A 13,908-nucleotide genomic window follows, 5' to 3' on the forward strand; every position below is an offset into this window, starting at 1 on the left:
CAGCTGATTGCCACGTCAGCGTATATATATGACATGTGGGTCTTGCATAACACTGAATTCACCCCTCGAGTATACATCCGACTGAACTAACTCCGCGAGCTATACGTATCATTTATTTGTACAACAAATCTATCGCCAACAAAAACATTATGGTGACCGTCCTTGTTCACACGCCGTGGTAGAGCTGTTTCCTGGATTAGCCCATTCTTCTTTTTATTGGCCGTGGTGGATCGTGTCATTTTCCACTGAGGTATTATTAATTGTCAGGCTTCCAGTGCTGGAAATAATAGAGCATCTGTGTGACTGTCTGTGTGTGTGGGACGTCCTGCTGCAGTTTACCTATCACCTAACCATGTGTGCATGAGAGAGAGAGAGGGAGGGAGAGAGACAAAGAGGGGGAGAGAGAAAGAATCAGGACACAGACTCAGACATATTTGTCTGTGTGTGCGTGCGCATGTGCATGCATGCGTGCGTGCGTGTATGTGTGTGACTGTGCGTGCGCACGTGCACGCATGTGTGTGTGTGTGAGTGTGTGTGTGTGTGTGTGAACAGGTATTATCATACTGTACTTCTGGGGGCCAGATGTCCCCTTAAGACTTAAGTAAAGTACAAGTTGAGAGAGAGAGAAATGGACCTTGTGAGAACCATTTAACTTGAGCCCACAAGGGAAACATTTTCATGGGTATAAGAAAGGATTTCTTTTTTTTTTAGAGTTGACGTTATGATGAGGAAAAGATTCATGCTGGGACTTGACATTTAGGGGTTAAGTTAAAGGAGCATTCAGTGATTTGGGTGATTTGGAAAACCACCCAGTCCGCCCCGGTAACAAAATGTGCACATGCACGCTCTACAGTGGGGGGAAGTGCAACAGGCCAACAGCATGTGCACCAAGGCCCGCCCCCACTCGATCATGATTGGAGGAAGGCCCCTCTCATCCTGATTGGATGAAGGCTTTGCCACCCGCCACCAAAACTGAAACTAGGGGTTTTTGACCCCAGGGGCTCACTGGGGACAGGGAGGAACTCCTTATATGGTCAGCACACTCTATAGTAGGGAGGATTATCCAGAAAAAAAGAAAAAATAAGTGATATTTGAATTAAGTCAAATCACTGAATATACCTTTAAGGGGTTAGGATTAGAGTTAAAAATGCTAAAAAAAAAAGGGGTATAAATGTCCTTTAGTAATCCCATTAAAACGTAGCCTGGTTTCCAGCCCATAGACCCCGCCCACTCCACTGAGCTCAGAGTCTGACAATCAGGCTAATTAAAACGGGGAAAGCTTCTGTGTCGTGTTAGATTTCACCGTCGGCTATTCAAAAAGCAGCAGATATACAAGCTCACCGCACGTCACTTCATGCCATGCTGCAAGCTTGTACATCTGCTATTTTTGAACATTTTTGGAAAAAAATCTTGCAACAAGTGAAGAGAACTACTGATTCAGAAGACATGATTTTGGTAGAATCGGCCAGTGCGCAAAGCAGAGAATTATTAGCTTAGAGACTAGACATTCGATCCGTCCCCCCTAGACTAATTTATAATCCAGTACTGTTTTACAGTATGTGGGAGAAAACTGGACATGTTATCCTACCAGCCCCTTAGCTGGTACCAATAAAACCTGCGATTACCTCATAAGATACCACATTTTAATAATATCTCTGCTGTCGGGCAGAAACCAGATACATTACCAAAATATGAACTTTTCAGGAAATTAAGAAAAAGAAAAAAAAAAGATCATAACTTTTTTTTTTTATATATTTTTTTGGGTGGATTTCTGCCTTTATTGACACAGTAGAGAGAGACAGAGACGGGCAGTGACACAAAGGCTGCCGGGCTTGGGAATTCGAACCGACGACTCGCTGTCAGGCTGCAATAGAGCCTTATGTGCTCATTATTCACCTTAACCACTAGGCCAGTGGCGGTCCTTTGGAAAATATGAGCGTCGAAATGACGGTGCATTTACCTAACCTCGGATCCCAGTGAAATGACGGTGCATTTACCTAACCTCGGATCCCAGTGAAATGACGGTGCATTTACCTAACCTCGGATCCCAGTGAAAGGTGGATAGAAGGGATTCGGCAGGAGGCTGCGTTCCAGGTGGGAACATCAATAATGTCCAACTTCAGCGAATAACCACACGCCAACTAAAGCTGTCGATGTGTGTCGTCGTGTTTGTTTATAGTCTAGTGCAGTGCACATACCTCAGGCACTGGTTTAATAATACATTCAACTCTAACCGATTTTGTTGCCAGATATACATTTTTTTTTAAGATATTTTTTTTGCGGCTTATGCCTTTTATTGGTTTTTGAAGGGACAGACAGTAGGCTGACAGGAAACGGGAGAGAGATGGGGGAAGACATGCAGTAAAGGCCGTGTCGGGCTCGGGAGTCGAACCCGCGGCACACTGCGACTGGATTACCAGTCGGGTGCCCAGACGGTTACGCCACCGCCTGGGCCAGATATAAATTGTTTGATCAAATTTTAGGTTGGCAGTTTGGCACATTCGGTCAGAGAAACACAGAAGGACTCTGCATACTAATTGTTTAGCCACGCCCTCAGCGGGTGAGCCGTTCACTCTTTTCCAGCCGTGCTGTTTGAGAAGAGAAATGTCTCCGATCCGAAATCCACTCGGAGACGACATTGGAGGACTGGACCTGCAGTGTCGACCTCCAATGCATCGAGACATATTCTGAGCTTATATAGATGACGGCTACTATCAAAAGGCCGAAATGTATAGGGCTGAAGTGGTTAATGTATGTTTAGTAATAATCTTCTAAAGTAGTAAAAACAAAAGTACAATATTTGCCCCTGAGGTTGTAGTGGAATATAGAAGTAAGAGTTCTAATACTTCATGTCACTGTGGCCCTGAGTGCACCACGGCTCCGGGTCGCTGCATGGCCGACACGGCCCATTATGGATGGATGAGCCAGTGTAATCAGTGTTTCCACTGGGGGGGTGGAGGACTGACTGGGCCTCTGGTTCTGCCAGAGGACGTTCTGTCTGGACTGTGTCCACTGCTGGAGATAACAGACACACATGAGGAGGAGGAGGAGGTCGAATACAGCAGTGGTGGAAAAACCCACTCACTTTTTTTTAATTTTTTTACTGCAATGTAGAAATTGCAGTAACATTTACTTGAGTAAATGGTGTTGGCATCGACCGGAACGCACTAAAAGCACTCGTTATGCGGAGCGTCGATCCTGTTTCACAAGGTGTCATAATGTACAGTATGACGTGTGTTAAGGCCTGACGTCGAAATTTAAAAAAATGTCTTAGAAATCCTTGTTTCTGTATCAGTAGTTCTCAAAAAAGGCACATTTTCACGATTTTTCAAAAATAGCAGACCTACAAGTTCATAGCGCGGCACTCGGTGCCCAAGCCGACCCTCGGAATAACAATTTTCTCCGCGGCTCTGCCGCGTAATAACGAGCGGGCCGTGTGTGCGTCCGTCCTCGCAAACGGCGAAAATAGCCGATCTGCTTGAGGACAACAAAGCGCTCTCGTTGGGAGGGGGGGGCAGCACACATATCCTACGAGTAGGGCAACCAAATGGTCAGCTACGTCCCTGTCTACAAGCTCACAACGCACTGTGTCACTTGACAAAATGCACGCACTTATGCAATGCACACACCCATGCGTTCCACACACCCACCCACCCACCCACGCACGCACGGACGGACGGACGGACGCACGCACGCACGCACACCACATGTTGTCTGGCTGAGATAATCTGGTCTCCATCTGGTCACGATTGATCTCTAATAGGCTCTCAGGCTGCTATTCTCTCTGCCTTCTCTTCCATCTGCCTTCTCTTTTGCATGGGCTCAAATAAAATCATCCACATTTCTGTCAACACAGATATAGGCTTGACTGATATTATGCATGTAGTGTGAGTTAAGTGCTTCACAGTTTAAAAAAAGTAGTTTGTTCCATAAAAGTATAGTTCCATAAGACTCCATAACTACTTTCATAAAGACAATATTCTGTACAGTATTACTGTACAGTACATTATAGAGTCTGTAACTATTTCAAGTGCTAGATATAGATAGATAGATAGATAGATAGATAGATAGATAGATAGATTTTTAACATCAACGTATACAATGGACAATTTGAAAGTGCTAGAGAAATACACAAAAGAGGGTCTTTACCACAAAAAAAAACATAAAAAAGAGGGTCTTTAGCTGCTTTTAAATCATTTAAGTAAAAAAAAAAAAAGAAAGAAAATATTTAGCTTCTCTAATATCTATAGGATGTTTGTTCCATAGGTTGGGTACAGAACTTGAAAATGCTCCGTCCGCAAATGTTATTTGGCCATGGTTTTGTACAGTATATGTCTAGTGGAGAACCTCAGGGGGGCTGGTGGTGAGGGAGGCACTAAGGAGACAGTGAAGAATACTGCATGGCGTAGGCCGTTTAGAGCTTTATCCCATTCAGGCCTGACGTCGAAATTTAAAAAAAAAAAGTTTTCTAAATCATGACAATTTTCGGAAAGATTTGAGGCACATTTTAACGATTTTTCAAAAATAGCAGACCTACAAGTTCATAGCGCGCCACTCGGTGGCGCGCTATGAGCTTGTAGATCTGCTATTTTTCAATAGCTAAATTATAATATAATGTATGTACTGTAACACCAAAAGGGGTTCCCGCTCAAAATGGGTTATTAATGAGTTGGAGAGCTCTGGAATCGATGCTGTATGCCACAGGGAGCCCGTGCAATATGTGAGGCTTGAAAGTGTGAAAACTGACCTGTGTACTGGTCCATTTGCGTCCATTTTTACTCTCTCAGAGCATCGACAATAAATCAAATACAATAATAATAATACCTGCAGACTGCCAGCCTGCGCGTACAGGAGCAAAACTTTAATTCAGGAAGCTAATGTTTCGGTGTCACACACACGACTTTCCCCAGGCACACTGTAATACAAACTTTACTTACTAAATACACACACCTGGCTCAGGATCAACCAATCAGAGTTGAGTATGTGATTAATACAAAGAGGTAAACTGATCGGTGATCAACGGCATCATTAAAATTACATGACACAAGCGCATAATAATAATAATAATAATAATACGATAAATACGTCATTGAAAGTGTGAACACCCAAAATTCATAAACATTCATACAATTAGAACAATTACAAGGAAGTCAACAATAATAATCCAACGTGAAGAAGTCACAAAGTCACAATCGGTCCTGACCGAAATGGTCAGAGAGTACAGCGAATACAGCGCCGTGAACACCATTTCACTCTCAATTTAAAATGAAAACTTTACGATTCCGATGGTTCTGATGCGAGGAGATCAACACCTACAAAGTATGTCTTCTGTGAATTTCTCAGTGAAATGACTTGAGCGTACGGAATGTATATATACGACCAATGACGTCAACAGAGAAACACACAGAAAAGACAGGGCATTTATTTATTTTGAAGTTTTCCTTCAACACTGAGGATTTAACTGTGTTTACACACTGAGTTACAGGCAGCACACCTGTCATTTTGTGTGCTATATGTGTGTGCGTTGCGTTCGTGTCCTGCGCATGTGCATGCACGAATGAGAGTCTCCAATAATACGTGAGGGGAACGTGTAGGCGGGCCTGCCCATGTGCCTGTACATCTGTCTATAATGTTTTTATAAGGGGACATTTCCTGGGGGGGACATTTATCTATTTGTAACTCTTGCAGGTCCATTTGGTTATATTTGTACACTTTTCACAGTTAAAGTGATATAAAGCTTTGTTAAAACAAAACCTGTATAGTTAAATAGGTAAAGCTCTCATAGTAATTATTGCTATAGAGTGTTTGTTCAGTAACAGCTGGGGTTATGTCTCCCTGTTACTCAAGCTCCAACTTCCTTGGCGTCGCTCACACATAAAAGACAGCGAGCTATCTTGCTGTCCTTGTGGGAGGGGGGGGGGCAGAGCAACTCGCAATTCATTTTCAACGGGAGACAGTCACATGGTTTTGACGAGACAAGCTTGCTCCGTGGCTGTCTTCGGCCTCATTCACACCTAAAAGACACCTGTCTTGTCCGTGTCTTGTGTCTTGTCCGTGTTTAATGGCCGCCCCCAATGCATTTCCAATGGAAGTCACATGGTTTGACCAAACATTTTTGTTTGATGGCTGTGTTCTGCCCCGCATCAAACAAAGATGTTTGGTCAAACCATGTGACTTCCATGTGGAAATGCATTGGGGCGGCCATTAAACACGGACAAGACACAAGACACGGACAAGACAGGTGTTTTTTAGGTGTGAATGAGGCCTTCTGCCCCACCCTCCCCCACAACACAGCCACGGAGCAAGTTTGTCTCGAAAAGTGAATTGCGAGCTGCTCTGCCCCCCCCCCCCCCCCCTCCCCCAAGGACAGCAAGAGAGCACGCTGTCTTTATATCGTGTGAGCGTCGACGCATTTTCAGGTGCGTTAGGATTAGGAACTTGGTCCAATCAGGAGATAGACCCCGCCCACCCACAGAGATCATTCATCAGCTTGTGTTCAAGTTCCGGCTGCTCATTGGCTGCTCATTTTGTTTGTTTCATCACTGATCCAATTGTCACTTGTTTATCTTGTTTATACTGCATGAGTTCTCTCTCCTGATTGGATGAAATTGGTATCCCAAACTGTTAAAATGTATGTTCTTCTGTTGCTAAAGAACTGAGAAGATGGACAGACAGACCCAGCATGTTACTGAATTAACACTGTATGGAAAAGACTACTAACAGGATATAGAGCTAACACCATGGCTATTAACCAAACATACTCTGTGCCTTTACAGTTCCTTTACCAGGGGTCTTCAACAGGGGTTCCGTGACCCCTACAAGGGTCCTCAGACTTACTGCAGGGAGACCACCAAATATTTGTGTGATAGGAGTTTATATATTAAACACTTGAACATTGCATCGCTATTCTGAGGAGAAATTAGCAGATATATACAACAAGCTCACAACGCCTCCGCACCGTGAGGCGTTGAGCTTGTAGATCGACTATTTTCGGCGAAGGGGTTTGGGTATATAGGGGGGGAGAATAAAGCAGACTAAGTACCGAGTGAAAGGTGAGGTTGACTAAGTATTGACGGTTTAAGTGCATCGTTGAATGTCTGAAGATACACATTAATTAACATGAATCCAACATCATGCGCTGATGTCACAGTGCTGTCAAACAAAAACTCTATGAAGCAACCTATGAAATCTATGTAAAAAAAGTTCAATCTGCGACACAAATGTATACAATATGTAGTGTGGGGGGGGGGGGGGGGGGGGTCCCTGCTTGGGGGTCCTTAATTGGCATGAAGAAATGTTGAAGACCCCTGTTTTAATGGAACACTCAGAGTTTCATCATTGTGCGTCCAGGGTGTTCCAGGGGGTACAGTGAGGCATTGCGAGGACGTTGTGTTTGTGATGATGATGATGTTGTGCATGTGTTCATGTGTTCATGTTTGTGTCCTCAGGCACGGCAGCAGGCTCAGACACGGCACCAGATGGCCTCCGACAGTAAGAATGAATACTCCTCCTACCTCCACAAGTTCAACCAGGAGCAGAACCAACATTACTACACCGTAATCCCAGACATATTCCAGGTATGTAGAGTCTATAGGGGCGTGTGTGTGTGTGTGTGTCCATGTCCAAAACCCCTTTGTCAAAGGCAGGGCCATATTTGGAAAAAAATATGAAAATGCCTCAGGGCCTCATGCTGTGTACTGTAGCCTACCTGTTTGGACCGTGACAATGGCACATGCAAATGCATCGCACAGTGCAATATTGACAACCTTGCAGGCTTAAAAGGCTAAAATGTAATTTAGATAGCATGTACTGTACTATGTAAACTGATGCCAGGTTAATTTGTAGACCTGTCATTCTATAGTGTGTATAGTTTCAATGTAGGCTACAGTACACACACACACACACACACACACACACATTACTAGATTACTATTACTATGCGTTTGATGTACAGTATTATCTCATGTTTTCCTGGCTCCATCGTTCTGGATTAAGAGTGTCTGCTAAAGGCCTAAATTGTAACAATAGTCCTTTTGTAGGCAGTGTAGCCTGCATGCACATGCATACTGCATACACTGCATTACTATTGTTTACAGTCCAATACGTTGTCTTTTGCTTAAATGGCAATGTAGTCTGATGTACAGTATGAAGGGTGAAAAGGTAACACCTGATTCCCCTGGGAAGGAGCAAGCAGTTAGGAATCCTTACAAATGCTAATGAGAAATATAATTAAATAAAATACAAAAGACCGTTACGGTATTCTTTGAGTCATTGAGTCACAGCAGTGGACATGTATACAAACAGTGGCGTGCACAGATAGACACTAGGGGGTGCTAGAGCCCTTTTGGCAATGTGCCCTTTAAAAAAAAAACTTTTATTTTTATTTTTTATTTGTTTTGTACAGTGTACACTGTACAGTATGTGGACCATGGTGACATTGATCACTTCTTAATAAAAAGCTTCTAATATATTATTTAGTCCCCAGAATCTATAAATCTCACACTATTTAGGCAACCGGCCGGTTCCACGCGCTGCACAAGGTGCCCTTTTTTTTCCTTGAGCACCTGCCCCTCTAAATGTCTGTGCACGCCACTGTATACAAAACACCGTTTTTCCCCCTGCTGTGTACAGAAACTGCAGGAGATGGAGGAGAAGAGAATCGAGAGGATAGGAGTGTGTATGAAGTCGTTTGCAGAGGTGGACCGCCAGGTCATCCCCATCGTAGGGAAATGTCTAGACGGGATGACGATAGCTGCTGAATCCATTGAGCCCAAGAATGTAAGGAGAAACTTTATCGTCAAGTCCTGGTTTATACTCTGTTGTGTGCCGGTGTTGCAAAGGGTGTTCAATAGCATTGATTTATAAAAAAAAAAAAAGATAATCAAAAACCTGAAAAATGGAGTTGGTTTTTGCCGGACAGTAACCATATGCCTTTTGAGTACTTTGAATGCCAACCTGAACCATGTGAAAGAAAACCAACAGTGAGTGTATTACGTAGATGGAGATGTCTCATGTTGTCCGTCTGCCTTCCCTGCCAGAGAAAGCTGTCCCCTCGTGTGTGCGTGCGTGTGTGTGTGCGTGCGTGCGTGCGTGCGTGCGTGCGTGCGTGCGTGCGTGCGTGCGTGCGTGCGTGCGTGCGTGCGTGCGTGCGTGCGTGCGTGCGTGCGTGCGTGCGTGCGTGCGTGCGTGCGTGCGTGCGTATCTAGCTGTGATCGTGGACTAGCTCCAAGGAGATGACTAAGACCTATGACTGTAGTCCAGTTTTCAGTAAACAACAGCAGAGGAAGAACAGATCTCATGTCCGCTAGCATCTCTTTCTCCGACTGCTCTCTTTGGTTTATAGCGCACACCAATAGCCAGGCTTTGACCCTTTCAGACCCTTAACCCGACCATTTGCCCCCATCAGGTCCGACAGGGAGATGCACGTTGCTCACTGATGATGAATCTGCTTTTCCCTCTCCCTATTGACACGTACAAGTACCTGTGTTGTTTTTTTGACCTAATTGTGTTCGTCATAACTCCAGCTAGACAGATCTAGGTCTCCGCTTCCTTTCTCTGGTCAACAGAGTGAGTGAAGACAGCCTTTCTCCTCCTCACTGCCTGGAGGGGGGACAAAAAAAGAGAGAAAACTTTCCACCAGGTCAACGGAATGATAACGGAAAGACCCTCAGTATAAACAATTAAGTCACCAACAAGTCACACATTATCTGGAAGTTGTATGTTCACACAACCCCTGATTAACCTCAGCTAAATGGCGACTCTTGGCTATTGTATGATTCTTTATTTACATAACTAGAATGTGTATATAGTTTATAGTTGTTTTGACATCAAACACAGTATAGAAATCCTTATAAAAGAAACCTTGTATCTCCAAATGTCATGTTTCTATTGTCGTCATAAACTAAATCCCATATATACCGTATATTGTATACTTAACGCCATCGCACAGTGATTTCTAGGCTATAATAACAGCTAGGCCAGGTTGAAAGTTATTACGTTTGTCTGTGGAATTCTGAGAAATATTTAACCAATGAAAATTATTAACAAGAGCTTGTGACTAAATAATAAGAACTACATTTGGATCCATTGGAACACATTTTTTCCATTTCCTGAAAAGTTCAATTTTTTTTCCCTTTGGACATGCAAGGTTTCCGCCAAAAGCAACAACAGACAAAATATCAGTCATTGATTGTTCTCACTGGTGGAGGAAGTATACTGACATTTTGTACTTGAGTAAAAGTACAAACGTACGTGGCACCAAAATATACTTATAGTTATAGGCTACTCATTGTGCATTTTCCACATTTAATAAATCCTTTAAAAATAGTAGATTGACTATTTTCAAATAGCCAAAGTAGGTATTCGGTATAGGTCTGAACTAGTAACTAAAGTTTTCAAATAGTTGTAGTGGAGTAACATTTGCCTCTGAGATGTGCATTACAACTGAAAGTATTGATAACTGGAAATACTCCATCAAGTAAAAAGTACAAAGTCATCACAGCCGTGTGAAGTGAGGGGCACTCTTTATCATATACATCATCTCATTCCGGCCAATCACAATTTACGTCCTCACTTTTGTCTTCAATGTTTGAAGACAAAAGTTGTGTCCTCAAAGCTGGACATTATGAAGGGCTAGCGCCCCTCAAAAACTCCTACTCAAGTACAGTACTTGAGTGCATGTACTTATATTTACTTTCCACAACTGATTGTTCTGCTCTCTCTCTCTCTCTCTCTCTCTCTCTCTCTCTCTCTCTGTGTGTCTCTCTCTCTGTCTCTCTGTGTCTCTCTCTCTCTCTCCGTCTCACAGGACTCCAAGCAGGTGGTGGAGTCCTACAAGTCGGGTTTCGAGCCTCCGGGGGACGTGGACTTCGAGGACTACGGCCAGGCCATGACGAGGACGGTGTCGGAGACCAGCCTGGGCAGGGAGAGCGTGAGGGAGAGGCCGAGCGGAGGCAAGAGCAAAGGCAAACTGTGGCCTTTCATTAAAAACAAGAACAAGGTAGGAGGACACGATGAGCAGCGAGTACTAGCTCCCCCATTGGCCGAACCTGTCGTAGTACGCGGAAGGCGTATGGATACTGTACTTCGTTTGGTTTTCCATCTTACAGTATGTCCCCGTTTTTTGAAGGTCGGCTTGTGCTGGAGTCCGTGGTGACACTCTGGGGACATTTTTGTATGAGGCAATACCGTGTAATTAATTAGTGGCTACATTTTAAATGCCCTTCAAACGTTCAATTCTTGATAATGACACGGTTTATTTGTTTGTTTTTGTCTTTATTTTTGGTCTATGCTAGAATACATAGAGTTTTATTCTGTTCTGTTTTAAGTTTAAGAAATTAGTTGCTGGCTCACTGTTAAGCCTTATTTATAACTTTGTCGCATGGCGGTGTCGTCGCGCGTCGAAAAATAGCTGAAAGCTCACGGCGCGCTTTCATTGATCGGCCTATTCTTTCGCCGCAACACACTGCCGTACGGCGAAGGTTTGTCGTTGTAGTTATTATTATTTGCCACCCCTGTCTGTATCCCTCCTCTGCTGGTCATTCACTGGCATTACCCCTCACTGGTGGTGTGTGGAGCCTCCCCATCTGTAACGTTAACACACTAATGCATCTCTACCCCCCTCTCTCTCTCTCCCTCTCTCTCTCTCACTCTGTGGATGGACTCAACTGACAGATCTTAACGTGCTCTTTGTAGATGTAGGGAATAACAGTCTCCGTCACCTTGTTCCATTGTCTGACTGACTGACTGACTGCTGATCAGCCTCTAGCGGTCAACCCCTCTGCTCACAGTGGTAACCGGAAGGCTCGCCCCCAAAACACACTCGCCCCCGTTTTTTTGCCCCCTTGTATTTCTTATATTCGTTTTTTACTGAGGATAAGGTTTGGAATAAGTTTAAAGTTAGGCATAGTTTTACTGAGGTTACGTTTAGGAATAAGGTTAGGTTTAGACATAGTTTTACTGAGGTTAACTTTAGGAATAAGGTTAGGTTTAGACATAATTTTACTGAGGTTAACTTTAGGAATAAGGTTAGGCTTAGACATAGTTTTACTGAGGTTAACTTTAGGAATAAGGTTAGGTTTAGACATAGTTTTACTGAGGTTAACTTTAGGAATAAGGTTAGGTTTAGACATAGTTTTACTGAGGTTACTTATGTTTGGGAATGCGTGTTGGCGACCGCGCTGAGGTCGCCGGATTTGACCCCGGGGGCGAGCGTGTTTTGGAGCGAGCGCTCTTGTATTCCTCACAGCTGGCCTCTAATTGGCCACATCGTTAATGGTTCTGTGGTGGAAGGGTGTAGTACGGCTGAAACCATCATTTATGTACTTCTCAGCCACCATTCTATCGATTACGCTGCCGATGAATCGAAAATAATCGAGAAGTCTAGTTTATTCTAATGACTGATTTAGAGATGGAGATGGTGTGTGAGTGAGTGCGTGCCTGAGACAGAGAGTGAATGAAGGAATCAATCAAATGGCAAATCAAAGGAAGGATTGCTTTTGTAATCCCAAGATGTAAGGGTGGTCGATTTAGTAGAGGCATATTATACTGTACCACACAACGGTACCACTGCTTTAGTAACATAAAGTAAGTTACATATTGCATGGGAGTGATCAGGAGCACCGAAATGATTAATAGTATACACAGGCAGGTGCTATGGCCCCTAAAAATAAACACACAGACAACCACGCACGCACGCACGCACGCACGCACGCACGCACGCATGCACGCGTTTGCCTTCTTAGGTCCCCGAGCACAGACATATAAACTCCTCAGTGAATAGAAAACAGTAGTAATTGTCGGAGCCTTCGTTGACACCGGTGTGCACTCCTTGCTTTGATTCAAGGAAAAGGGGTTTCTGAATCCCTCATCGCCCCGGTCCGTGCACGCTCACCAGGAGGCCTATCAGAACTAATCACAGCAGCACCCAAACCCACTAGCTTATTAACTGGGCAGTCGAGGCTTTTTTGTCTTTCTTTTTCCAGAAAGCAAAAAAAAAAAGGCAATTAGGTTTGTGTGATGATGACCTAACTTTCGGGCTGCTAGCTGGAACATCCCGGGGGATGTGAGTGATTTTCTAGTCCAAGAGCTTTGCATGTGATGAAGAGGTTGGAGGAATAACAAGGATTCCTGCACAGGGATGGTTGCATGTGCTTTAATGCGATCCTTGTTCGCTTCGTCGCAGCCCGCTTGCTTTAATACCCCCCCCCCCTAACAGCTTCCTGTACTTACTTACTTACTCCTTCTCTGGTTGACATGTCGTTGTTAATTGTCGTTTTCACCACGTTTTTTTTTTTTTACATTTTCGTTTTATGTTTGATTGACAAGTCAGAAATTGCATAACAAACAGCTCAAACAACTGGATTCAATATGTCACTAGTCCGGTTTTGTCCTTCTCGTGTTTCCGTTTTGTGTTAATTTTAACATTTTGTTGGCGGCTTATTTATTTCGTTTTGTGTTCCCCTCCTCCTCCTCCTCCTTCTTCTTCTTTCTTCGTCTTGTTTTTGTTCGATTCTTGCCTCCCCCTCCCCCCCCCAAAACCCCCCACCACCCCCCAAAAAATCCTCCTCTCTCTCTCTCTCTCTCTCTCTCTCTCTCTCTCTCTCTCTCTCCCCTCCTCTTCGTCGACGGCTCCTTGTCTTACCGGTAGCTTATGTCCCTGTTAACGTCCCCCCACCAGCCCCCCCCTGCCCCCCCACCGGCCCAGACCCCGCCCTCACCCTCTGCTGTTCCCACCGACCCCCTCCCGTCTCCCAAGCAGCACAAGGAGCCCCTCTCGCACCGGCTCAACGACTTCATGACGTCCAAGCCCAAAATGCATTGCCTCCGGAGCCTGAGGCGCGGGGTAAGTCGTGTTGTGACGCTGTGTTGTTGTTGTTGATGTTGTTGTTGTTGTTGTTGTGGCTCGTG

The 13,908-nt window shown here is 44.3% G+C and overlaps 1 protein-coding gene across 12 annotated transcripts in view; it reads left to right on the forward strand.

The window, feature by feature from the left end:
- fnbp1b (formin binding protein 1b) overlaps positions 1–13,908 on the forward strand; it is a gene marked incomplete at its 3' end in the record, with an annotated part of 128,583 nt that overhangs the window by 78,680 nt on the left and 35,995 nt on the right. For 7 of the 12 annotated variants that reach the window (XR_013791888.1, XR_013791889.1, XM_079524163.1 and 4 more), the window contains exons 7-10: positions 7,449–7,577; positions 8,632–8,778; positions 10,808–10,999; positions 13,649–13,843. Coding sequence is in view for 10 of the 12 variants with exons in the window: in XM_079524163.1 (XP_079380289.1) it covers positions 7,449–7,577; positions 8,632–8,778; positions 10,808–10,999; positions 13,649–13,843 (663 nt within the window). Of the gene's footprint in view, positions 1–7,448; positions 7,578–8,631; positions 8,779–10,807; positions 11,000–13,648; positions 13,856–13,908 lie in introns of all 12 variants that reach the window. The other 5 variants (XM_079524171.1, XM_079524172.1, XM_079524164.1 and 2 more) reach the window with 3 other exon arrangements.

Source organism: Electrona antarctica (genome assembly GCF_951216825.1).
Source record: "Electrona antarctica genome assembly, chromosome: 16".
Taxonomy (NCBI): Eukaryota; Metazoa; Chordata; class Actinopteri; order Myctophiformes; family Myctophidae; genus Electrona; species Electrona antarctica.